Source organism: Corythoichthys intestinalis, chromosome 8 (assembly GCF_030265065.1).
Source record: "Corythoichthys intestinalis isolate RoL2023-P3 chromosome 8, ASM3026506v1, whole genome shotgun sequence".
Taxonomy (NCBI): Eukaryota; Metazoa; Chordata; class Actinopteri; order Syngnathiformes; family Syngnathidae; genus Corythoichthys; species Corythoichthys intestinalis.
The window spans coordinates 41966120-41992506 of record NC_080402.1 but is presented as its reverse complement, the minus strand read 5'-3'; the positions used below and the strand labels follow the sequence as shown (position 1 = coordinate 41992506).

The 26387-nt window shown below is 38.7% G+C and overlaps 1 protein-coding gene across 1 annotated transcript in view; it reads right to left on the bottom strand.

Moving 5' to 3' along the window:
- Positions 1-2141: 2141 nt before the first annotated feature.
- xylt1 (xylosyltransferase I) overlaps positions 2142-26387 on the bottom strand; it is a 158362-nt gene continuing 134116 nt past the window's right edge. Inside the window, 3 exon segments of the mRNA XM_057842618.1 lie at positions 2142-7368; positions 13866-14199; positions 22097-22295. Of these exon segments, the coding sequence (XP_057698601.1) occupies positions 7046-7368; positions 13866-14199; positions 22097-22295 (856 nt within the window). The 3' untranslated portion in view covers positions 2142-7045.

The window sequence follows — 26387 nt, the reverse complement described above, 5'->3', positions numbered from 1 at the left end:
AAGTAACCGTCTCTTTATTTGTTTCCCAAAGCTAGAAAGATGTCATTTGAAGTGATTTTAGTGTTGGATCAAGTCAAAGACCTCCTTTTTTTCTACACAATTAAACAACTGAGGGACTCAGGGCCGTTCCTGACCAATTTGGAAACCAAGGCAATATATTAGCTGGTGCTGGTATATTAGTCAAATAATTGTTGATTGTGAAACCAGCATGACATAACCATAATTACAGCGCCTATAACTTCAGCAGCCTACTGTACCTGGCTCAAACAGGCGTTCGGATCCGGCCGCGAACTTTGACTGGCGAGGTTGAAAAATAAAATAATTTCATGAAGCACTGCAACTACACAAGGACCATTAAATAAATGAATTAAATAATATATGATAATAAAAAAAAATAATTTGAATATGTTTTTTACATGAACGGAATTGCCATCTGAATAAATGAATGACTCATTTAATAACAAATGTTTGCACTTAAATCCTTGACACGTTTAGTCCCCCATACCACAGAACTATGATATTACCTGACTGGCTCAAATATAAGACGGTGTTTTTTGCATTGAAATAAGACTGAGAAAGAGGGGGTTGTCTTATATTCGCGGTCTAGACATTATACCCATTCACAATGCTAGATGGCGCCAGATATCATTAAAGCGATGTTCTGTCATGACAGATCTCAGCTACTTTCCCCATTCGGGACGCTACATGGCGCCAGATATCATTGAAGTGATGTTCTGTCATGACAGATCTCAGCTTCTCTCAAATTAAACCAGTTTGAATTATTTTATTGCAATGTTTTTCCTTCGATCCTCAGATTTGTTCCAAGACTACAGTTACAGTTAGACTTCACTTTGATGGTTAATGCAGTTATCGCAATTTTGTTGTTACATTACAATAGATTGGTTTATTTACATTTAAAAAACCAGAAGCCATTCATTTACGAATGTGATTGCACATTAGTGCAATTTAAATGTTCAGATATTAAGATTTGAAGGAGGCAAAATAAAATGCTTTTTCTCTGAAATATATTGTTATAATCATTTGTTTCGGATGTACTGTAAATTTTTTCTGTATAAAAATTAATTTGGTGTTCAAAAAGTCTTTTGTCAAACTTGAGTCTTGAATAAGAGAGGGTTGTCTTATAATCACGGCCGTCTTATATTCGGGCCAATACGGTATTAATTGGCTATTTAATGGTGTATTTATTCAATCAACCTTGGCACTTTTAGGCAAGACAAATTTATTTGAATACCACAATTTAACACAATGTAAAAGTTTTTCATATCACATGGAAATCAGCAAGACACAATTTTAGTCCCCCATGCACTTTGTCCAACTTTCTCTAAAATGGGAGAGAGTAAATCTAACCGACATTAATCCACAGCTAGCTGAATACTGGAAATATTTCTAAAACAACAGGCCTGGGTAATGATACAGTATAATTTAGCTTTAGCAGTATGTCATCTAAACTGTGTAAATAACCGCTAACTTGCAATTGCGGTGATTATGCAATTAAAAAAATGTTTTTTTCATCACAACAAACCTTTTTCACGTTTATACTCCTTTTCTTTCTAAAATGCGACCTAGAGAGCTTTTGTGTTTTCATGACGTTGTCACCGTAACGTTGGAGGCTAAAATAACACCTCCAGGTAGCTCGCTGGTCTGCGGAGGGGTGAGTGAGATTAGACACTGTGGTGAAATTACCGCATTTCAGGAAACAGTGAAACGGGTAGAAGGCGCATTAGAAAAATGATTTCATGATTATTTAAAGACTTACAGTATGTATTGTTGTTCTTTTGTTTTATTATCTTGTATAATTTTTTGAATACTGTTATCATCAAATATTATTCGAACATTTTTCTTGATGCCGTTTCGGACACTGCGACGCCCCTAGCATTTGCCTAGCTTGCCTTATGGACCGCACAGGTCTGCCGGGGTTTGTATATATAAACAATAGTGCAATATCATGACTTGCAAACTAAACAGATAAACCAGACCACTCATAATCGGTTTATTTTTCTGGTCAAATTTGGGCTACATTTTTCTAGTCTTATCTTGGCACAAGACATATTTGCAGCACCAAGCTTTAGTTTCTTGACCCACTAAATCTTATCAGCACTTCACCACCCATAGTCCGTGTGAGCAGTTTGTCCATTGAATTTTATTTTAAAAAAAGCAGTCGAGAGAAAAGTAAGACAAGCCAGTCACAGTCAACAAAACAAATCTCCCGGAGGGAAGACAAATAAAAGCAGATAAGGACAGAAGGCCTGATGATATATACAACAACAGCAGACATATTTTTGGTGTTGCAGTACCGGTCTTGATAATCACCATCACATCAGGTAAACAAACAAACAAAAAATCCCAAAGGAAAATTATATATATATATATTTTTGTTTTTAATGGGGCGTTTAATGATCTAAAATTTAGCTAAGGCACACAGAGTCTCCCCAGAAAAAAACCCCTGAAAGGACACAAAAATGATGATAGGATTTGGGAGATATTTGTGCAACAGTTGCTCGACAATACATTCAAGCAAGAACAACAACAATCTGGCATGAGATTTTCTCTGAGAGGCAAACAGGCCCCAAAACTGGAGCAGATTATGTACTTTGATCAAGAAACACCAACAAATCACTCGCTCTCTTTGCCAAGTCAAAAACTCCAATCGATCAATATTATTTAACCACATGTATTTACACATACAGCATCTTTTACACAATAGTTCAGTACAAAATACCTATATACAATTGTTTCATTGTAGATCATTTGTGTTATAAAATAGGACTCTTACAGTAAGTTACACCTATTAGAATTCTCTTTCACCAAAACTTCCATTAACTTTACATACATACTGTAAGTGTGGCAATGCGTTCATTGAGTGCTGTTTGTTGACACTGTGTTGTACTCTAAAGAGTAACAACAGAAGCTGATCAATGTAGATTGACAAATTGTCCTTTAGAAATCCACCCTTCCAGTGTTGGCGTGCGAGGGAACGGTGTGTGCTTTATGGCAAGGGTAATGTGAATCTGATAACTGTAATACAGGTAGTCCCCGGGTTACAAACAAATTCCGTTCCTAGCTGGCAACGTAGCCCGAATTTCCACGCAAGTTGGTATTAACCCTGTAAGTACCCCAATTTCTTAGTATAACTTTCCAAAAAGTATTGTATTTTGCTTAACGATGGAGGATACACTGCCCTCTGGTGGCAGCATTGTATCTGGCTGGACTGTCACCTTGCAGACTCGTCTGACATGGATAAAGGACAGCTGCGCTATGATTTGGCACAAATAGGTCTGTAAGTTGTTTCAGCTAATATGTGTTTGTGTATGCATTTGTAATTGAGTTTACAGCTACACTTTGTGGAGTTCTGTGTGAGCGAGTTGCTATGAGAATTGTTAATATGTAGCATTTAAGGTAGCTGACTTTTGTGGGGTAAATCAGGCTATTTTAATCTTCTAAATTTACATCTTGATCAGACTAGATGGACGTCGTATGATGGTTTTGTGTCAAGTGTTTTATTGTTAAAATACGTACGGCGGAAAACACAAGGCTGAAAAAGCAGTTTCTGCTCTTGCACCCCTCTTTAAAATAAACTTCTGTATTTTACGCCAAAAGAACTTTTGTGTTTGATACTGGTGAGGGTTTGACACATTTTGATCATAAGAGTGTCTACATGCTGCCATAGCAGTTTCATGGCGCATTAAGTCCCCGAACTATTTTTAATGTGTCCATTTTACCCTGGAGACCCCCGTTTACAAACACCGCACAACCACTTTTGTTTCAACCCAGCCACAAAAAGAAGGTAAATTATTATGTTTAACATCCGAAATGTCTATCATTTTTAGCTTCAAATCATTAATTGATGTCTAATATTTCGTAAAAAACAACAACAAAAAACGACTTTATAAAATTATTCACTCGCATATTATAAACTTTTAAACAAATTACATCATAATGAAAAAATAGTGTCTGTAAATAGGTCACGGATGTCTACCTCATAACTATCGCTTAATTGTATTTTTTTTGTTGCTGTCGCATTTTCCCAGATATTTCAACTGATAAATAATCAATCCAAACAAAGAAAATGAAATTAAAAAATGTTTAAAAGGGTAAATATTTGTAAAGGAAAATCTTGACCACTCCTTGATGTCTGCCATTTCTGCATTGCGACCCTTGTTATATTACCGTGTTTCACCCAAAAAATCCCCAAAATGTCCGGCTGTGGCCATTCACAGCTGTGTCTTGACACTCGGTGAGACATGCTACATGGAAGTTTTGGATTAAAACAAGGTTAGCACCCGTTAATATCTCATTAAAATCATGGTGTCTTTATTTAAAAAAAAACAAATTTTTTAAACCTGTCCTGTTCAGCTGTTTGACACGGAGAATGGAAGTCTAAGTGCCCGGATAGTCTGAGCAGTTTTAATGTTTCACATTGAGAGTCTGACATTTTCCCATTGTGATCACTCAACAGACCTCGTTTATTATGACAAAGCAGCGAACAGGAAGGGGTTATGGGTGAACAGAAGAAAAGAAACCCAAGAGAAGAAAGAAAAACACAAACTACAACAAGAAATACATCGAACATCTAGACCAATTACTAATATGTTGGTACTACAGTCAGCTAGATGTATTTCCGGTTGACACCATGTGGGGGGCCTGTTGACCAGGGAAAGAGGGGGACGGGGGTGGGGGAGTCTATAAGCTAAATGATTCAAAGGGGTAAAGTGTACACAAATAAGCTCTGTGAACTAGAACTCAGTAATCTTGTGAATCCCTTGTGAGTGTAAACCCGTTGGCGACCAACCCTACGCCGCCCCATCGCCAATCCCGGCACTGGGACCCCCCACCGGAGCGCGCGACAGCCACGCAGACGAGCGGAGACGCCATGTGGGTGTCTTTAATTGTGTCTTTACACAATGGTGTCTTTAATTATGAGCTGTCATGCTCTTACCTCGAGTTAAGGTTTAGGGGTTAAATTTTGTTTTTAAATGCCTTTTTGTTCAAATTTTTTCTTCCCCCAGAAAATTGAGATTTTACACTTTCCAATGATATATCACACATGCATATATGACAATTTTGAAATTTGGCCTCTCAGAGAGGAACTTCACCCGTTTCCCGTTTTCCGCCATATCGTTTTTGAACATAAGTGTACATATGTGTGTTACATCTTTACAAATTGTCAAAAGTGAAGGAAGTAAAAAACTTCAAAAACCACAATTGCCTTGTTTGCTGTCCGTCAAGCTGAACAACGTCACATTAAGTGAGGACAGAACATGTCTTTATCAAGTAAAGTAAGAATCAAAATACTGTGAGTTACAATATAGTACTGTTTATGTGACAGACAAAAAAAAAAAAAAAAAAAAAAAAAAAAAAAAAAGAATGGAGACAAAATGCGACGCGACTCCAGCGTCGTAAAGTCAAAATCACGTAAGCCGAGTACGTCGTAACCCAGGGACTACCTGCATATATAAATGAACCATTAAAAAACACATTAACCGTATGGTCGTTAACATTGTTGACAGACACAGGAGGTCAGTGTGTTGAGGTGAAACTTCCTCCTGTGATGAACTTGTCAGCAATTGTCTTTATGACAGCATGACATAGTTTTAATGTAGATATAATTGGAAAGCTTTAAATCTGAATATGCGTTGTTGCAATGAAGACACGTGATAATATTCCTGTGAATCTGTACATCATTGTCACAGCATGAAAAGCACAACCACTCACAAGCATTCTTAAAATCCTGGGAAGCAGTCGACACTTAACTGCTTCTCCTCACAAAGAATTGGTAAGGTCGCAAGGTTGTTGACCTTTCAGCTTTCAGATTGCTTCCGCTTGGCAAACCAAGACAAGATCTATTCTGACACGACAACACTTACTGACACATAGGTGGGGGCTGTGACAAAGGTATAGTATATGTTTGGGTTGTTGGCCTTTGTAAATAAAGGCAGCTTTTATTAACAAAAACAAGAAAGAAAAAAACTAGAACTATTTAACCATGCTACCAAGGCAGCGTCGCAATTATTTAGTCACTGACTAAAAATATCAGTATTAATATAAACGTAAAAATAAATAGTGACTTGTGGACCCTCATTCACACAATTTTTCGACTTCTAAAATTCTGTACAACGTAAAGTGTCACTGAAATGATCTGGGAAATAAAGATGACAACTTTTAAGGTCAGCTTGGAATTATTGTGATTCAAGTTTGAGGCAGGCTGGTAAGAAAAGCGAGCTGGACAAAAAACAAACAAACAAAAAAGTCCAATTATTGAAACGTCTGCCACTCACTGTTGGAAAAATGAATCCTAAAATTCTACCGCTTAATTAACAAATGCTAGACCCCAAGTTGTACCAGAATTTTCAAAATGTAGATTGAGCGAAGAAGGCCTTTGTCTTTGCATTTTTTCTGCGTATTTGTTACTGCAGCAGATGGTTTGGCTGGCTACTGCAGTCCCTGATCAGGCACTCAACTAAAACAAGTTGTGTGTTGTATTTACTCTAATGATTACATTTTACAGTAATTGGCTTCTTCAACTCCCTTAAAGGCAGTGAATATTGATTCTTCTTGGAGTCGTTTCGAAATAAATCTTTTGCTACCTTGGATAGGGTGCTGTTTATGTTGACATAAACTTTGGGAGGCACATGTAAATTAATCTGGTACCAGGTGTCCTGCTCACATGTTGCACAGCTAAGGCCTTTTTTGTAGCAGAGTGTCACATTAGCCGTCGTGGCCGACGATTTAAGATCTTAATTCAGAATTCATTGAGCAGCAAAATAAATGCTTGAAATTGCAAGATTTGATCACAGTACAACTCACATGAGAAGACAAATAAATATACTGCGAAACAAAGCAAAGAGAGCAGGTTCCCCTAAAAGCGGGGTGAAAATTGCTAACATTGATCACTGTTGTTCCCTTTGTCTCCCGAGACAGAAGGAGAACATTGACACTGTCCAGCAACTGCAACCAAGCTCATAAATAAATAAAAACAAATCAACAATGAATCTTGTGGCCTCCTGTCCAGCTGGAGGCCTCGCCGCTACCTGATGCGCCCATCAGCATTCAGTGATCTCAGTTGGGATTTGGGGTCGGGGCTCAGTGAGCTCCAAGGGTTCTTGGGGCAGGCCTGCATGACGGGGCAAGCGGTTGGTCCCACGGCGCAGATGTCTGCTGCCTCCCACAGATCGCTCACTAGGCTGTCGATCCAGTGCTCCAGCTCAGGGCTGGTCAGGGCGGCGTTCCTCTTGGCCTGTTCTACATAGCCCAGGCTGACGGGGATGTTGAGTACTGGGTTGAGGCCGTGGAAACTCTGCTCCATGTAGCTGTTTTTGGATGGCCCATTGTGCAACTTCAAAGTGTCCTCTGAAATAACACAAGACAGATGGTGAGGTTGTGAGCAAGTGATTTGACATTTAATGGCAAAAATAAACTACACCGAAATACTAAAATGTCGAATACGATTTGCTTTCCCTTACGTGAAACCGCTACTCACTTAGCTTATATTTACAGTGGTACTTCCACTTACGAATGTCTCCACAAACAGAATTTTCCGGTTAAGACACGCCTCAATGGGAAAATATTGCCTCTTGTTATGGAAGAAATTTCAGGATACGAAAGGCAAAAAAGGCAATATGGCTGGTAGTCGCAGTTCCCAGAGTTTACTCAACGTAACATACTGCAGCTCTGCCATTCAAGATTGCCTAGCATTCCTGGCATCCAATTGGCTAAGAGGGAACTATATAGGCCTTTTCACACACATATCCAGGGAAATTCCCGTGTTAAGTGACGTGGGATTTTCATTGCTTTCACGCATGTAGAGATGTCCCGAGAATGACGTGGGTTGGACACTTTCACAGATTTGTCCCATGTTGCCCACTGGTGCTCTCTGGGAGAGGAAGAAGCCCGCTGACTTTTAACCACTGGCGAGCCAGCCCGAAAGCCGCCACTGGAAGGAAGAAGCCCGCTGGTTTCTATTTGTTTTGTTACTTATCGGCTCTCTGCTTACCGCTTAGGTTAGTATTATTAAGCCCCGTCGACCTACTGTCACGGACCCATTATGGTATTCCCCCTTGTCCGCGAATTTGTGTATTTTTGTTTGAATTTAATAAACCCTTGAACGCTTCCCTCTGTTGTTTTCTGCATTGAAGTACAACCTTGTGTCCGCACTAGCGGACCCTAACATCGGCAACAAAATAAACCACACATTTCCAAAGATGGACAATGGACTCTCTTCCTCTGCTCTACTGTCACGGACCCATTGTGTTATTCCCCCTTTTCTGCAATCGCATGTATTTTTGGTTGTATTTAATAAACCCTTGAACGCTTCCGCACTAGCGGACCCTAACATCGGCAACAAAATAAACCACACATTTCCAAAGATGTACGATGGACTCTCTTCCTCGGCTATACGATCCCGTAGCGATTTAATTTCATTATGTTTTCAGTTTAATTTAGCTATTTCCAGCTTGCTATGCCACTTTTCGTCTTAATGTGATGAAAGAGGAAGTGACGATCGGCCCGCCATTATATTTACGTCATCAGCCATCGTGCTGTGACCTGGGAATTTAACGCCTCCTTTTACGCACACCGCTTCCCAGGAAAGTCCCGGACATTATACTGGGACGCGACCTGTGAAATGTCCGCGTAATCTATGTGTCAGTCAACACAGGAAATTGTGTTCACATTCAACAGATGCACGTTTAAATCCTGCGATTTTCCCGGTGTTTCGGCGTGTGTGAAAGGGGCTTACGTCTGTATCCCAGGGTCCTCTTCATTCGCCCCTGGTGTTCCGACAGCTTTACATGAGTATATTTATTCTTTACTCTATTCTTGGTTTTTTACATTATGCACAACTCTGATTTCATGTTTATTGTACAATAATCTAATTGTAAGATGTATTTGTTACATGTTTTGATGCATTTTTATGCATCATCAAAGATTTATGTCTGAATTTTGTGGGGCTTGGAACGGAATAGGGCATTTACATGGAAAACGCGTCTTTCTCACAGAATTTTCAGGTTACAAAACTCGTTCCAGAACCAATATATTTCGTAAGTGGAGGTACCACTGTATTTTGTTAGCCTTGCTTCATGTTTTAACGCTTGTTTCATAAAATTAATGTCTCATAGTTTTTGATCTAATGACACGAAAGTTCTTCAAAAGGCGGCGATATAATTTCTCCTTATATCAGCTTTTCCACCCTGAGCACCAGTCAAGCTGCAAATTCCTCATTGGTTCTCTAACAGGGGTGCTAGCCATCCCTTTTAAGCTTGCCTGTGGAACACAAACACTCTAACACCCACATGTGAGCAGACACAATTTTCATGTGCTAGTGACAAACACACAAAAAAGCAGTCAGACATGGAGGTACTGCATCTGATGAGATGCCCACTGCCATGACATGAGCAAAGTTTGTTCCCTTGTCATGCGTTAGTGATCTAATTAATTATGTGTGCATGGGCATTAACGTGGGGGGGCCCAAAGAAAGCTGTCCCTCCACCCTATAGGTCCCTAAATCACATGCAGTGGCCCTGTTTGTGTGCATGCTTCTACTAGTGCATGTAGAGGGTCACGTTGTTAACTTTTACGGGCACTGCATGCCAGACATGGCAGTAAATCAGCATGTGGAAGGAGGCACTCAGAAACACAAACTATAAAGCTTTTTCAAAATACAGTTCCCAATTGCAAAATGAAAAAAGAAAACATGTCTAAAACCCTACAACATCATCTCACCTTTTTGATAAATGCAAATATTTACAGTGTCCACATGTAATGTGCTAAAAGGAGTGTAGGGTTTTGCACTAACAAACACATCCTTGATCCTCATTAGTTTTTTAATAGGGGTGTAACGGTACACAAAAATCTCAGTTCGGTATGTACCTCGATTTTGAGGTCACGGTTCAGTTCATTTTCGGTACAGTAAGAAAACAAAATGCAAAATATAAATGTGCTAGTTGTTTATTACACACCTGTGTGCTTTCAACAATAGGAACATTAGCCTATACAAGGCTAGAATTCTGCTCAAAAAGTAGCGGGTATTTAAAGATAATCCAACAACAATTTGCCTTTCAGACCCCGCATATTGGTCAACTTTCTTTCTGAAAGAAAGAAGAAAAAAGTCCTGTGCTAAAGAGAAAAGCAATCCCAATGACAAAGATTTTAACATGTATTTCAATGCCTCAATGAATCATTTTTTTTTCTGATGAACGGTTTTCAAAAGCTTTATTGGTGGATTTTCTCAAGTTAAAGCGCCACGCAGAAATTAATAAATTTAATTGTGTAAGCAGGATCTGTGTATTATTCTTATTATTTAATTACAGCTGTTTTAGCGCATTTCAATTTATTTAATTTAAATGGGCTATTATTCATTTTATTATTTGTTTATATTTTACAAATGTAATGTAGTATTCATTTAGGTTTGTATATTTTATGTTGTATAACTTTAGTTCCTATGTGAATATTAGTTCCTACTAGTTTTGTTGTGGTAGGAGGGTTTTGTATTGAACACGGGGTTGTGTTGGTTATTATTATAGCAGAGAAGACAGCAGTAAATCAACAAAGACAATTCAACTGTGCCCCGATCCACCACTCAAGAGATCTGATGGATTCAAAAAGTGGGTTACGATTGCATATTAGTTTGAAAATCGACCGGATCCACCGTATTTTTACATGAGTGACTTCTGGTCTGCCCGATCCTAGCTACCGGTAGTAGTATTGACGCAGGAGGGTCGCGTCTCGTGTCAAATAATAAACTCTGCTGTTCTTTTCGCGTGCGTTGTGTTGAGCCGCTTCTGGGACGGGTCTAACAAGCGGCCGCACTGCGACTGGTGTGCATTGGCTGATTGACTTTAACGCCCGTGTTTCATTGCGTTCTCGCGGCGGCCACGTTGTCGCGCCGTTGACGTTTGTTGGGTTATACTGTCCTACCGTGTTGGTCCTCATTATAGTAGAGAAGACGGAGTAAATATAATCTACACAAAATAACTGTGACCCGATCGACTCACAGCCTCGAAAAGTAGGGGTTACATTACGTCAGAAACTCGTTCGGTACGCAACCGAGCACCACGTACCGAAATGGTTCAATATATGTACCGTTATAGTTTTTAATACACAGACACATTGAAATAAACTCTCAAGTATTGTTCCAAGGTACAAACAGTGCTCCTGTTCACTTTATCCATGCTGGGTGATTGGTTTTAGTATGTCAGGGTTTTAGAAAGCTTGAATGTCCATCTATCAATTTTCAACACCGCTTATCCTTCTGAGGGTCACGGGGTGCAGGAGAATATCCCTGCTAACTTTTGACAGAAGGTGGACTACACCCAAAACTGGAGGCTTTATTAATTACAGACTTATTGTTGCCTATAGATTCCGAGTTAGCTAGTATAGTATGCAGGCTATTCAAGTTTGGTTTTAATGTCTCTGTGCCGATGAGACATTTATGAGATGAATACTGAAATTAGTTACTGTATTTTTTTGGGACTATAAATTTTAATCTCTCACTTTGAATCAAGTGACTTATTAAAGAGGGGGTTTATTCATTTATTTTTATGGAATTACGATCTTAATGCTTTCCTGTTACATACCGAATGTTTTCTTTGATCCCCTTTTGCTTAGCAGCCCAGCTCATCATAGTGACATACAATGCCTTGCAAAAGTATTCGGCCCCCTTGAATCTTACAACCTTTCGCCACATTTCAGGCTTCAAACATAAAGATATGAAATTTAATTTTTTTGTCAAGAATCAACAACAAGTGGGACACAATCGTGAAGTGGAACAACATTTATTGGATAATTTAAACTTTTTTAACAAATAAAAAACTGAAAAGTGGGGCGTGCAATATTATTCGGCCCCTTTACTTTCAGTGCAGCAAACTCACTCCAGAAGTTCAGTGAGGATCTCTGAATGATCCAATGTTGTCCTAAATGACCGATGATGATAAATAGAATCCACCTGTGTGTAATCAAGTCTCCGTATAAATGCACCTGCTCTGTGATAGTCTCAGGGTTCTGTTTAAAGTGCAGAGAGCATTATGAAAACCAAGGAACACACCAGGCAGGTCCGAGATACTGTTGTGGCGAAGTTTAAAGCCGGATTTGGATACAAAAAGATTTCCCAAGCTTTAAACATCTCAAGGAGCACTGTGCAAGCCATCATATTGAAATGGAAGGAGCATCAGACCACTGCAAATCTACTAAGACCCGGCCGTCCTTCCAAACTTTCTTCTCAAACAAGGAGAAAACTGATCAGAGATGCAGCCAATAAGCCCATGATCACTCTGGCTGAACTGCAGAGATCTGCAGCTGAGGTGGGAGAGTCTGTCCATAGGACAACAATCGGTCGTACACTGCACAAATCTGGCCTTTATGGAAGAGTGGCAAGAAGAAAGCCATTTCTCAAAGATATCCATAAAAAGTCTCATTTAAAGTTTGCCACAAGGCACCTGGGAGACACACCAAACATGTGGAAGAAGGTGCTCTGGTCAGATGAAACCAAAATTGAACTTTTTGGCCACAATGCAAAACGATACGTTTGGCGTAAAGGCAACACAGCTCATCACCCTGAACACACCATCCCCACTGTCAAACATGGTGGTGGCAGCATCATGGTTTGGGCCTGCTTTTCTTCAGCAGGGACAGGGAAGATGGTTAAAATTGACGGGAAGATGGATGCAGCCAAATACAGGAACATTCTGGAAGAAAACCTGTTGGTATCTGCAAAAGACCTGAGACTGGGACGGAGATTTATCTTCCAACAGGACAATGATCCAAAACATAAAGCCAAATCTACAATGGAATGGTTCAAAAATAAACGTATCCAGGTGTTAGAATGGCCAAGTCAAAGTCCAGACCTGAATCCAATCGAGAATCTGTGGAAAGAGCTGAAGACTGCTGTTCACAAACACTCTCCATCCAACCTCACTGAGCTCGAGCTGTTTTGCAAGGAAGAATGGGCAAGAATGTCAGTCTCTCGATGTGCAAAACTGATAGAAACATACCCCAAGCGACTTGCAGCTGTAATTGGAGCAAAAGGTGGCGCTACAAAGTATTAACGCAAGGGGGCCGAATAATATTGCACGCCCCACTTTTCAGTTTTTTATTTGTTAAAAAAGTTTAAATTATCCAATAAATTTTGTTCCACTTCACGATTGTGTCCCACTTGTTGTTGATTCTTGACAAAAAATTAAAATTTTATATCTTTATGTTTGAAGCCTGAAATGTGGCGAAAGGTTGCAAGGTTCAAGGGGGCCAAATACTTTGCAAGGCACTGTAGCTATTTTGGGCGAATTCAGAATCTCCTCATACGAGAGTGACTGTTCCATAATCCAACAACACTCTGAATTATTACGTTCGCGCATGCATAGTCCATTGTCAAATGCACCCTTAGCTTTGCTTACTAGTGATAGTAGTCTTTAGGCTATGTTTGTGAGTAGGTCAATTATTTAATAGGTACAGAACATGCTGACTTGTTAATCGAAGACGATTGGTGTCTCTACAAAAGAACAATTTATGTACACATATTTAAATTAATGGATATCCACAGTTAACCATGACCAATCCGGTACGATATATATATAAAAATACAACAGCTTTTGACAGTTCTTAAACAGCTGTATCTGCATTACATTATTTGAAATTACTTCCCACTCATTAGAAAACAGTAATTTGGATGAAACTGCACGCAACTGCGTAAACTTATATTACTAGTAATAAAACAACAAACTGCCATAGTATTACAATGTCATGCTACCTAATATACCTGTCAACTTCTCATCAGCCAATGATTGAAAATACATGACAGAGAGCTTAATAGAACTTGGTTCACTTGTTTGAAATATTGTTTAAAAAACTCTTCTCACCTTGCCGTATAGGCTGGTGCTTATTGTAAGCCAAAGGGGCGATAAGAAAACGCATCTCAGCCACAGGGCTCCAGTGGTGCAGGATGCGGACACTCCAAACTCCAGGACGCAGAGGCTGATTGAGTGGTGGTCGGTAGTGGGTGTACTCAGCAGTTGCATCGATAAGAAGGTCGTAGGTCGCTGCGATGACGTTGGTCGGGTCGATCCACACGACTGTTACTGTAATGTTAGGGCCTTTTGCCCACTTCTGCATTCCCACCGTCTCATCCATGGGGCCCATCATTCCACCAAAGTTTCTGAAAATTCGTTCTTTGGCATCCCACTCTGTACCGATCTGAGAAAAAAATTTGGAAAGAGGAGAGAGGACTGTAAGAGATGGGGATGTATGAAATCCATCCAATAAACAGAAGGCAGTAACAGACTGCATCACCATTTCACCATACTATTAAGATAAGAAAAACCCGAGCTGAATTATCATGGGAAATAATCTTCAGCATGCATTTTTCATCAAACAGCCAAAGCTAGCACACAGCAGTTATACAGACTGTAGTATACAGACGCTGAGAAGTCGATTTTTTTTTTCTTGTATTGGAGTGTTTGTCCACAGTTGCTGGGAGAAATGCACATAAATTTAGCATATTCTTACGCCATGTCTTTGAGAGAGGCAAGATGGACAGTAGTGGCAGAAACAACAAATACGATTACAATTTTTGTGTACACAGAAAATATTGTAAATATGGTAGGAGTCAGTATTACATGTATTGGCATAGAGAAGACAGGTTGTGTTTTGCACAGATAGATATTAATTACATTCCCTAGCGTTGATAAATGCAGCAGTAATATATATCATTGATGAGTTATGAAAATATACCAGATCATTTCAGAGATAGCAGACTACATATATCAGACCGGTATGTGTGGTGGATTACAAAATATTTCTGAATGTAAAATGAGATGTGGAAAATCACTATTGACAGGAGATTGTTAAAAGCGTGAGAGAGATGAATGTAGCATGAACAAACAGATGCTGCACACACACTGAGATTTTAATGACAGAAATTCGAGATGGATGGTAGCTTTAAGGAGTGCTCATCCTTACAATAGTAGTTGATTAACATAGCTTCACCCTGCTAGACGATCAATGTCTGACTGGAATAGACTTTGCATTATATCCTTTGAGAATTGAGAATAGAATGTATATGATAAATATAGAGCACTAAAATGAATGTGAGTGAATCATGTGTGTTGTACTCACTTTCGTCTCAATTATTTGACTGACCTCTGCCATTCTGGCACCTTGGTCCTTGGTTCTGCTCTCTTTAAATTGCTAATCAACCCATGTCTGGCACCTTTGTAGCTCATTAGTTTATCCAAGGCTGACTCACTGGCACTCTATATCCCCCGATTGATTAGTAGATAGAACAAGAAAAGAAGGCAACATTGCCTAAGGAAAATCACTGCAATCTACTAAGGAAGCAACAAATTTTAATTCAGCTTGGTGAAGTACATATGCAAGTCTCTAAATATTTGACCTATACTATCCCACACTTTAGCATGTATTGACATTAGTGCATGTCACTGCTGATCTCGTATAGAGTAGCACTACACACACCTCTGCCCGTTGGTTGAACCACTGCGAAGTCACATTTGTGTTTCAATGGATTATATGAATAAAATGGGAAGATAATGAAAAAATGCTAAGGAGAAATACATTTACATACTGCGTCGCTTGTTTAGAGATAATGCCAGGATGCAGCAGTGCTGTGCATGTTGTTTTTATTCTTTGTTTAATTAATTGGCAATTACACACACTGTTTCACAGCTATGATGTCAGACTATATTGATGACACAGCTATAGCCATTTGGTTTGCACATCCAAATCTTACAGAACAATGCACTTAGTGGATATACGTTATTAAAAATATAAGAGGGAGATGTTTACTGTAGTTGTTGGTATAATTTCGTAGTCATGTCTGGTTTGCTCCAGTGCTCCAATTGCTCAGAGACAAAAATGGAACCAATATGTATCGTAAACTTGTTTTGACACCGTAGCATTCATATTCTGGAAAACACTTTTGGGTGATAAACCTTCTCTTACAGCAGTTCCACTGAACCCCTCCCCATCTACCAAACTATATGCAACTTGGGTAGCAATGTGATACGACAGCCCTTTTTTATCACTTTCAAAGAGGTGCGATATGTGCAGGAGGCCATCAGAACCAAGAAACTCTTTCTCAGAATAAAAATGGGTCAAACACGGATTACCTTCTGGCCCATTCCAGCTTCAGCCTATAGGTTAAATTGAGTTCCAGCCTCAACCTTTCCCTTGGTGCCTATAACCCAATAAGCTCGGGCTTAGGAACAACATCCATTTGCTCACCAAGTCAGAAGCTTATGACCTTGGTGTGCTTATAGCTATACTTAGAAAAAGATGCCTCTGCTCTACTAATTCTAAACCAGTAACCTTATGTTAAACTATGGTCCCTTTCTTCACTTTTTCAATTTCAGTGTTGCATTAAGAGAGCTTTAGATTGCTCTAGACATGTATGGTAGAGGAGTATAGGAGAACCTATTCAACTGTACGGCTGCTTGTTATATATGTCATGTAACTGTGCTTCCCATTACTGTATGTACGAGCCCAGTATGTGTCATCATGTACATTAGCTAGAAACAGATGTTATTGACCCTCAATCCATGACCTAACAGAAAGCCATGAGCCTCCCATGAAAAATGCAACTTTATTCATTTTCCTCTATGCAACCCGACACACCTTTCCTCTTTGTTACTGGCTTGATGGAGTAACAAGTCCTTTGATTAATAAAAATCAATTTGATCAAGCAGCAGTTTGAAAATTGGTCATCAGCTCTATTTAAAACTGCAGGGCATACCTGCCCCCAGGGCGCCATTTGGACCCTGTGGTTGAAATCAAAATTATGTGTTCTTCAGTGTGTCATGAGACGACTCCCCTGAGGTGGAGGCTAAACTACTGAGACTAGGATGAATGGATGCTGGCAACCAATATTTGGATTTGGATCCATAGATGAGGAAAACAGAAAATTACCAGAGTTGTCTGGATCCGATCATGTGATTGAAAATCTGGACAATATTGAAATATTTGTGTGATTGGTATTGGCTGAAAAACATAATATTTGTTTTTGTTCAATTTTTACACTTTCAAAACTCAGAAAAGGACAAAAATTCATGGGATGAAAATATTGTATTAGTATTGTAATATAGCCAGCCAAAACGCTCTCACCAGAATGTGGAACTTAAGGACTTTAGAGTTAGAGTTTATGCTCGTCTGGAGGTCATTTAAGAAAAAAGTGAAAAGTAGAAACATTTTGCTACTAACTAAGGCCATGTCTACACTAGAGCTGTCCCGACTAGTCGACGTCATCGATGACGTAAATGCGTCGACGAGCACAACATCCCGTCGACGTTTAATGAGGGGGTTAATAAAATATATGCGAGGAAAGTTGAGAATGCTCGGTATGCAAGCGGAGAAAGCGGCACAAAGCCAAAAAAGCGCACCAGAGTGGCTAAAACATTGATTTATTTCAATGAAACAAAGGAGGGTACACTGTTGTGTTCTGTCCCTTCAATGCCAAGCTTGCATACCAGGCTGCACGTGGCTGTGAATGAACACCTAAAGCGCCGTCTCCCAGTTGTAATTTTAGAAGACGACAGAACATAACAAGCTGGCAGATCGTAAGTCAATCTAACTAACTAACTAACTAACTAACTAACTAACTAACTAACTAACTAACTAACTAACTAACTAACTAACTAACTAACTAACTAACTAACTAACTAACTAACTAACTACATGTTTTATTGAGGTTACTAAGCATGTCACGATATGCAATGAGTCCATTTATGGCACGGTAAATAAAAATGATGACAGTAATTTTCACGGCTGCGTTTTATCGCCGCGTGCTTGCGTGCGTGAGCGCATACATTTGTGCATGCATGTTGGTGGCAAGTGAGACTCCAGTTCCTTTCACAGATGTTTATTGGTCATCAACACGCCGTAGAATTAAAGTTCTGACATACAAAATAAGGAAACATATCTATATTAAACACTGTTAACGTTAGCATTGCTACATTGAGGCTAATGGGGAAAAAAGACAACCTACTTTAGCCTGCTATAAAACATTAGCAGTCTTCTCCAAAACGCAAACTTGCAGTTAAAAGGTGACACTTCAAACATGAAAAATCGCTAGTTAACAGCATTTGCAAACGGGAAAAAAAAAAAAAAAAAAAAAAAAAAAAATCCATTACTGACACCACATACAATGATCCAAAGTGTTTTTTTTCTTTTTTTTTTTTTTTTCCTGCGAAATCTAAAGCTTACGGTTAGCGGTTTAGCAAATGTACTTTCGATGAACATTTCAAAATAAAAGCATGTCATGTTCGTCTTATAAATATGGATTATGGAGTCAATCCCACATACTTCAGAATTCAGATTTTACACTAAGAAGAGCTTTAAAATGACAGCTTTTATGAAAAATCTGATTGGCAATGATTAATTATTAGAATGATTATAATACTATTATATAGTAAAATACTATGATATTAATGCTAGATTTTTTTGTACGAATTGTTTTGAATCATGTTGGAAAGGCAAAGTCAGTGTTCTGAATCTGTGTACATTCCATTTTTTTGCACTAGTTAATGCTATCAGCATTTGACCTCATTGTCTATTTTTGATTCATTAGTGTTATTTACGTATTTGTACTTTAATAAAGAATTTGCTATTTTGAATTAATAGGTGTCAACAAAAATTTCCTTGCTAAATTTGTAAAAAATAAAATAAAATAAAATAAAAAATAAGACGACTGATAGTAAAAATAGTCGGCTGACTAATTGGGAAAAAAATTAGTCGTTTGGGACAGCCCTCCAAGCAAGGTTTTTTAACAGACAGTGACGTTTCCACATTATCAGTGCCCATGCACTACAAAGGCATAATTCGCACATCTTCACTTTGGTAGGAGTTTTCAAGAACCCTCTTTTTCAATTCCCAAAAATGCGTGTGCGTGTGGATGATAGGCCAAACGGTAGAAAAATTTCTTCTTTTTGCCAAATACTCTGCTAGGTCTAGACATGGCCTAAATCTGCGAAGCCTGACATATGGAATGAATGGAAAGAGTGACAGCCAAGCCAACAAATTGCCTTTGGTCTAATGAAGGTGAATTATTTTGTGACACGCAAACTTGTCCTCCACTGCATTTGATGAGGCAATTAATCAAAGGTGTTGCTTGAAGATGAGTGAAATTAAGCACCCAACCACCAGTTACTAATACCTCTGAATGTCATGTGAAACTTGAGGGGATACACTCATTGTAGCTGCACAGGCTAGTACTTCAGCACTACATCATGCTGCAAAATGGCGTATTAAAGTTAAACAGAGTTAAAAGAATGGACTTATCTGTCTTGCTTCACTGTATATTGAAAGGGAATCAGGGAACACGTTGTTAAGCCAAGCACATGGTTTATCTAGCAAGCTAAGCACAGGCCTAGTTTTTTTTTTTTAAGGAGTCATATCTCTTCGTGCTACAGCAATGCCAAGCTGTCTCATTTAAGGTCTTTCTGCTCTCATTTTGTGTGACGGACTGACAAGCAGACTGACTGACAGCCACTGCACAGTGCTAGACACTGAGCGCTCTGTGAGGCTTAGCATTCAGATAAAAGCCACTGTTCACATCACTTTGCTGTCACTCATAGTTTCATACGCTCAACACACAGGCGGTGGCTTAGCGAGCAGGAGCTGCATGGCGACTAGGTGTCTGAACTCCCTTTGCAATATTTGCAAAAAGGTCAGTGTTTGGGAGTGTCCAGGTAGACACAGCGAGGCCTGCAGGCACCAACAGACCAAACCAATCTATCCCCACATTTGATGACATTTCAAATGTGACCCTTGCTGCAAGCTAAGTGACAAACCAGAGCAAAATGTCACTTTAGATTATCTCAGCTAATTTTGTATATGCTACAAACACACTCTTTGACTGTCATACCAGAGCCATAGCTTCTGGGTCCTCCACTGAGCAAGGCAATCAAGGGAAGCATTCCACTGTGAAGGTGAGAGGACATTCTTTTCATGATGAACAAATAACACCACGTGGAACTATTCCGATGAACTTGAATGCATTCAATAAACATACATCTTACAAGGACATTACATGCGTTATTGTAATCGCATGGCAATCGACTTTTAAGAATTCTCTTGGGAAGGTCACAACATGAAGGTCAACAATACACTTCACTAAGTGCTGTCTGTTCCTCTAAGTACCATGTTTTTCAGACTATATGACACATTTAAAATCATTATTTTTTTCCGCCAAAATTGAAAGTGCGCCTAAGTTATAACCAGTGCAGTTTATGTATGAATTCTGGTTGTACTAAATAACCTCAAACCTATTTTGTTGGAGAAGAACTGTATTACCGTAATTTCCGGAATACAAGGCGCACCCGTGTATAGTGCGCACTCCAAATTTACTTGTAAAATCTAGGGAAAATTATTGTACCCGTTTATAACGCGCACCCTAATTTTAGCACCAATAAATAGAAGAATGCAAGAAAACAGAGCTCGTATACGGATACAGTAGTGTCATTTTACTGACTGGTGAAACACAGCACAAGCTTAGCATATTGGTAGTTCAAAACATTACCATAAACTGACAATATTTACGGTAATAATATGATTTGACAACTTCTCCAATTTACCAGAATCTAGGAGACAACAAAACAGATGTGACTTTTTCTTTTAAAGGCTGCTGCATAACTTGCTCGTTTCATCATGATGAATAAATGTTTCTTGCATGGATTGATACGGTAAAATGAAAGTGAGAACGTAAGTCCGAAATCCGAGAGAGCTCATCGCTGTCGACACTGTGACATATTGGTATTCTATGTTATGTTGTTTTATGTTGTAGCACCGGTGGATCCATGCTGTTGTATTGTCATATCTATTTTGTGATTGTCTATGAGCCAGAGGGCCGCTGAGGCTAGACAGATGAGCGCCGCATTATAGCCGGACTGTCGGCATTTAAGTTCATTAAAAGCAAGTAATAAAACATTGAACCCGGTACTCAAAGTATTCTACTTTTTTTCAAGGGAAGATAAAACAGACACGACAGTAACAATAGGAACTATTGTTATTTGGGTTAGTTGACGGACACACACAGGAAGTCTGTGTTGTTACATTTGTTATGGTCCGAGTTGCGGAGCGGCAATAAACGTTGACTCAAATGAGTTCAAGAAACTAAATTCTGTGCTTTATGAAGGGAGAGAAAAAGCAGAATTTAACACAGACGAAATCATTCGGCCGATCAGAGTGAAGTATTACCGAAACAAAATGGTGACGTCAGGTACCGTAATGGTCGGCAACGGATCGCCACATACGTTTCTTCAACACAACGTGGCCGTGTCAATTAAAAAAAATCGGTTTATATATATATATATATATATATGTATATATATATACTCTTTCTTACATATATATATATGTATGTATATATATATATATATATATATATATATATATATATATATATATATATATATATATATATATATATATATATATATATATATATATATATATCTGTCTTTCTGTCTCCATCCATGTACCCGTTTATAATGCGCACCATGATTTTAGAAGTTCATTTTGGGGGAAAAAGTGCGCGTTATATTCGGGAAATTACGGTACACTGCGTACTCCAGTTACACATTCAAGAAACACATATATCATTCGACAAATCCATAAATGAAACGTTTAAAAAATTAGAAATAATTACAATGATCACTGATGGGTTAGTGGTGCATTCGTCTGACTTGGTGCAGGTGTTGTGGGATCAATTGCATCTCAGTGGCGGTGTGGGTGCGATTGGCGTTTGTGTATTTCGTACAAACTGGCAAGCAGTTTCAGGGCGTAGTCTGCCTTTGACCCGAGGTCAACTGGGATAGGCTCCGGCACCATGCAACGCTGACGAGAATGAGCGGTGTTGAAAATTGATGGACGGATAACTACAATGTTAAATGATAAAGAACAAATGACAAATCCAATGTGTTCCTTATAACCAAGATCACCTTATGTATGTAAATCAACTCGTTCAATGTTGGTTCGTCTTATAATCTGGTGCACTTTAAAAAATAAGGCACTTTTTACTGGAACTAATTTCTCAATATCAGCAAAGGCTAATTTTGTGACAAAAGACAGTATGTAGACTCACCTCTGCAAACAGCAACCTGCTGAATGTGCTTTTTGGAGGTGTGGTTAACTTGAAGATCTTCTTAGGAGCCACCCAGGTCTCCATTGTCTCGAGCTTGCTTGTTGCTAGATTAGTGGCATGGTGCCTGACAAGGTAGCCCTGGAACTGGTCAGATTGGAAGTAGAGGTGCACCGACACCGGGTGGCCCATGGGGAAATACCTGACAGAGAAGACATTGTTACAAAAAACAAAATGGTGTGTTGTTGCAATGCGATCTGAAAGATCAATAACTCTTGGAATTGCTGACGTATATACCAACAACTGGCCATTCAATGAGCTCTGTGACTATGTGACATGGTTCAATTTAGCGCTTTGACCTTTCGTGAAGAACCACTGATCAAAGGTTTATGTCTCCCATGCTAATAGCAATTATTTATTTAAAAAATGTTTCAGCATATAGTTCATAACTTCTTTCATAGTCAAGTACTGGTGTTGTGCAGCAAAGAACATACGCGACTACTGCGGTATATGTGATGTCAACTCTTTTTTTATGCACCGTAACGCTCATGCACATCTCAATAGATATCATATAACAGAGCAGTGATTTCCTCCATCCCCAAGTCTCATCCCGTTGAACCCAGGGTGATCATGGGACAAGTAGTACGTACAGTGCCCTCCACAATTATTGGCACCCCTGAAAAAGATGTGTTTTTTAGCTTCTAATTTTTTTTTTTTAATTCAAATAATATGGGACCTTAATGGAACAAAAGAGAAAAATCCAACCTTCAATACAAGTGCATTCATTCAGTGGGGAAAAAATCCCACATAAAGAAAAAAATTATTTGACATCAAATAATGTGTGTCACAATTATTAGCACCCCTGGTGTTAATACTTTGTACAACCACCTTTTGCCAACAAAACAAGGTCTGGGGACTGAGATGGCCATGGGAGGAGCTTGATTTTGTGTCTGGTGAACCATTTCTGTGTAGATTTGGCCATATGTTTAGGGTCATTGTCTTGCTGAAAGACCCAGTGACGACCCATCTTCAGCTTTCGGGCAGAGGGCAACAGATTTTGATTTAAAATGTCCTGGTATTTCAATGCATTCATGAATCCATGCACCCTAACAAGGTTCCCAGGGCCTTGCTCAATCTTGGTCTCATCTGAACAAAGCACACGGTCCTAGTTGAAGCCTGGGACGTGTGTATTTTTGTGTGAGACCAAGATTGAGCTTTTTGGCAACAAACACTCCAAGTGGGTCTGGCGTGCCACGAAAGATGCGCATGCTGAAAAGCACCTCATACCCACTGTGAAGTATGGGGGTGGGTCAGTGATGCTGTGGGGCTGTTTCGCTTCCAAAGGCTGAAGGTTGGATTTTTCTCTTTTTTTTCCATTAAGGTCCCATATTATTTGAATTTTAAAAAAATATTAGAAGCTAAAAAACACATCTTTTTCAGGGGTGCCAATAATTATGGAGGGCACTGTATACCACATTCATGAATTCAAAATTAGAGACTTTCTGAAAAAAACTGCAGATAAAGCCATAGGTTACAAACTCAATAAAAAAAAAAGAAAAAAAAATAACCTTAATAGCGGAAAATCATCCATACTGTGCTGTCACGGCTATGGTGTTTTGCAAATATGGCAGCTTTTGCTCCTGAAGCTTTTATGGCGGTAAATAATAATTCTTTTACATTCAGTTGTACTGTATTTATCATCATTGGATAATATTTAAACATGTTGCATCATAAACATACGTCTGCAACATGAATACGGTGTAAATACTTAACGGCACGGGGAAGACGTGGTGAGAGAGAAGTTTCCTTCGTGTGTGTCCATGACACAAAAGTCATGTCAAAAGTAAAAAAAAAGTAAGTACATAACTCCTTTATTTTTAGACAGTTTTTAGTATTTACCTTGCTGCATTCGCGGCCGTTTGTAACGTTACAGGTGAAGAGCCACAAGGTTGCAATTTCTGATGGGGTTCAAAATCCAACAGAACACTGGCCCAGTAGCAAAATTAAAGTGAGTTTTACGAACGGGTCAGCACCCACGCAGATTTGAAATTGAATATGAAGATGAAACTGACAGTTTTATTGTTTAAGCGGATAAAATAATTGCTGTCTGTGGTTCTTATATTGACTATCAATAATAGCTTGCAGCAATAATTGGGGAGAAGAAAGAACTACAAAAAGTTAAAAAAAAAAAAAAAAAAAACTACAAAAGAACTACAAAAATTTATTTTTTTTGAACCATCAAGTTTAGTTCAAAATTTTGAATTATGGACTATGAACTGAACAGCTCATTTTAAAATTTGTGAACTGTAATTTAAGCTAGTTCATGTAGAAAATTTCGAGAAGAACTTTCCCAACACTGGATATAGACATACTTATATATACATATATATAAAATTTGTCCCCCCTTGAAATTTAACTTGTGTTTTATCATAGTTTATCTTCATTACTTCAATATCAGTCTGTCTGACTAGGAATGAAAAATAGTCAACATATTCTGAATGTCAAGATAATTTTCTGCAATCAACATAATGTCATCTGCATAACGCTGAATACATACAGTAGTTTCAAGTCTCTCACATGAATGCCCACATATGCCTCATTTACTTCTTTTACCACATCATTGCAAATAATAAAAAAAGTGGGCGAGAAAACATCACCCTGTTTAATGCAGCCAGTAATGCTGCATATGACTGTACTACGACTGCATCTATTTGCAACACACTTGCTAAATGCTGTATTTTTTTTAAAATTCACATTAATATTTTAAACTTTGTCTCACTTTTAGTCTGGCTTCTTGCAGCATTTACTTCAAAAACTTGGCCCGGACTTTAGAAGAAGATGTGAGGATATCTCAAATACTGATGAGCGGTGCAAGTGCAAGGCTTATTGTTAAGAATATTTTGCTATTTTTATGTGCAAATATAATTACTGAATAATGTATTTTTTACGTTGTGTCCTTGTAAAAAATGCTCAAATGTTGTCGAAAAACATTTCGGGCACATTGTATTAGGTTTTAAGTAGGTATTGGCAATAACTTGACACCTTGACCTCAGAATTAAAATTTTTGAAATATGAACTGAATACAAACCTACCAGTGTTTTCAGTTTCAGATGTTTGCACAATTGAAGTGAAATCATGATGGAGAAGCCCTTTTGTGATCTTCAAAGTAAAAAATAAACTTTTTAAATCATTAGTCTATGTTTGTGACTTGGCACAGAAAAAATGTGACAGCTGAGACCACAGAGCATTACAAAATAGTCATTCACATTAGTCATTGAAGTGGGCATACAGACACAGACACGCACGCACAAATTTGAACTGGGTCATTCTCTCAGCTGAAGCTGAAAGAAGGCCATGCCCTCCTGATTGGTCTCTTTGTTAGTGTGCCTCCTGGTATACGTGGTCAGCCTTCAGGGCAATATGAGTGACTTCTGGAAAAAATGAAAAAGAGCCAGAATAGCAATTGCTTGGGAACAATCTGCAGCTGCTCTGAGCACACATCCTGACTCAGAGTTCTCATCCTTCATCTCTTCTGCTCCTTTAAATTAATCTGTATTGACAGACTTTTCCATGAACAAGTGCACAGTAACACACCCGCACTGGCCACTGCTGCTCTTCTGTGCCCGGGGCCTCATTAGTATTCCACAGAAAGAGCAGGAGTCAACCCATCGCGGTAAATTCTACCCTGACAAGCAGAACAGCAAATATTTGCAGCCACAAGTACAACTGAGTGCATGTCTTTTCAGCTATCTCCCTCACCACTATATTCAATTTGTACGTTTGTTTTACATTGTTGCTGCTCTCCTCTGTTGTCCCACTATCGTTCTTTTCTTTCTCTCATCCCTGATCTTTTATTACGCAGTCCCAAAAGATGGTGTGAACTGGCCACAGTGAATGCAGCACAGAAGCTCCATTCAGTCCTTTATGCCACTCACAGTCACAGTGGGCTGCTAAATCCCCCAAATCCTCTTTCTTGACATGCTCCCACTTTTTTACTGTTACATCGGCTGGTTGCACATCTCTGTTTTACATGTGCACATTAAAAATAAAAAAAAACAATCAAACCCAAAACCATGAGTTAAATAGTATAATTCATATTCATCTGATATTAGAGGTTAGATAGATTAAGGTGACCATATTTTGATTTCCAAAAAAGATACTTGAATTTTACTTGAAGTTCATTCAAAGATGCCTATATCACTTTAATATAAAGTGTGCCTCCTCTGTCTGGATAGAAAAAAATCAGTTATATATAAAAAAAAAAATATATATATATATATTGCCATGTAGTATA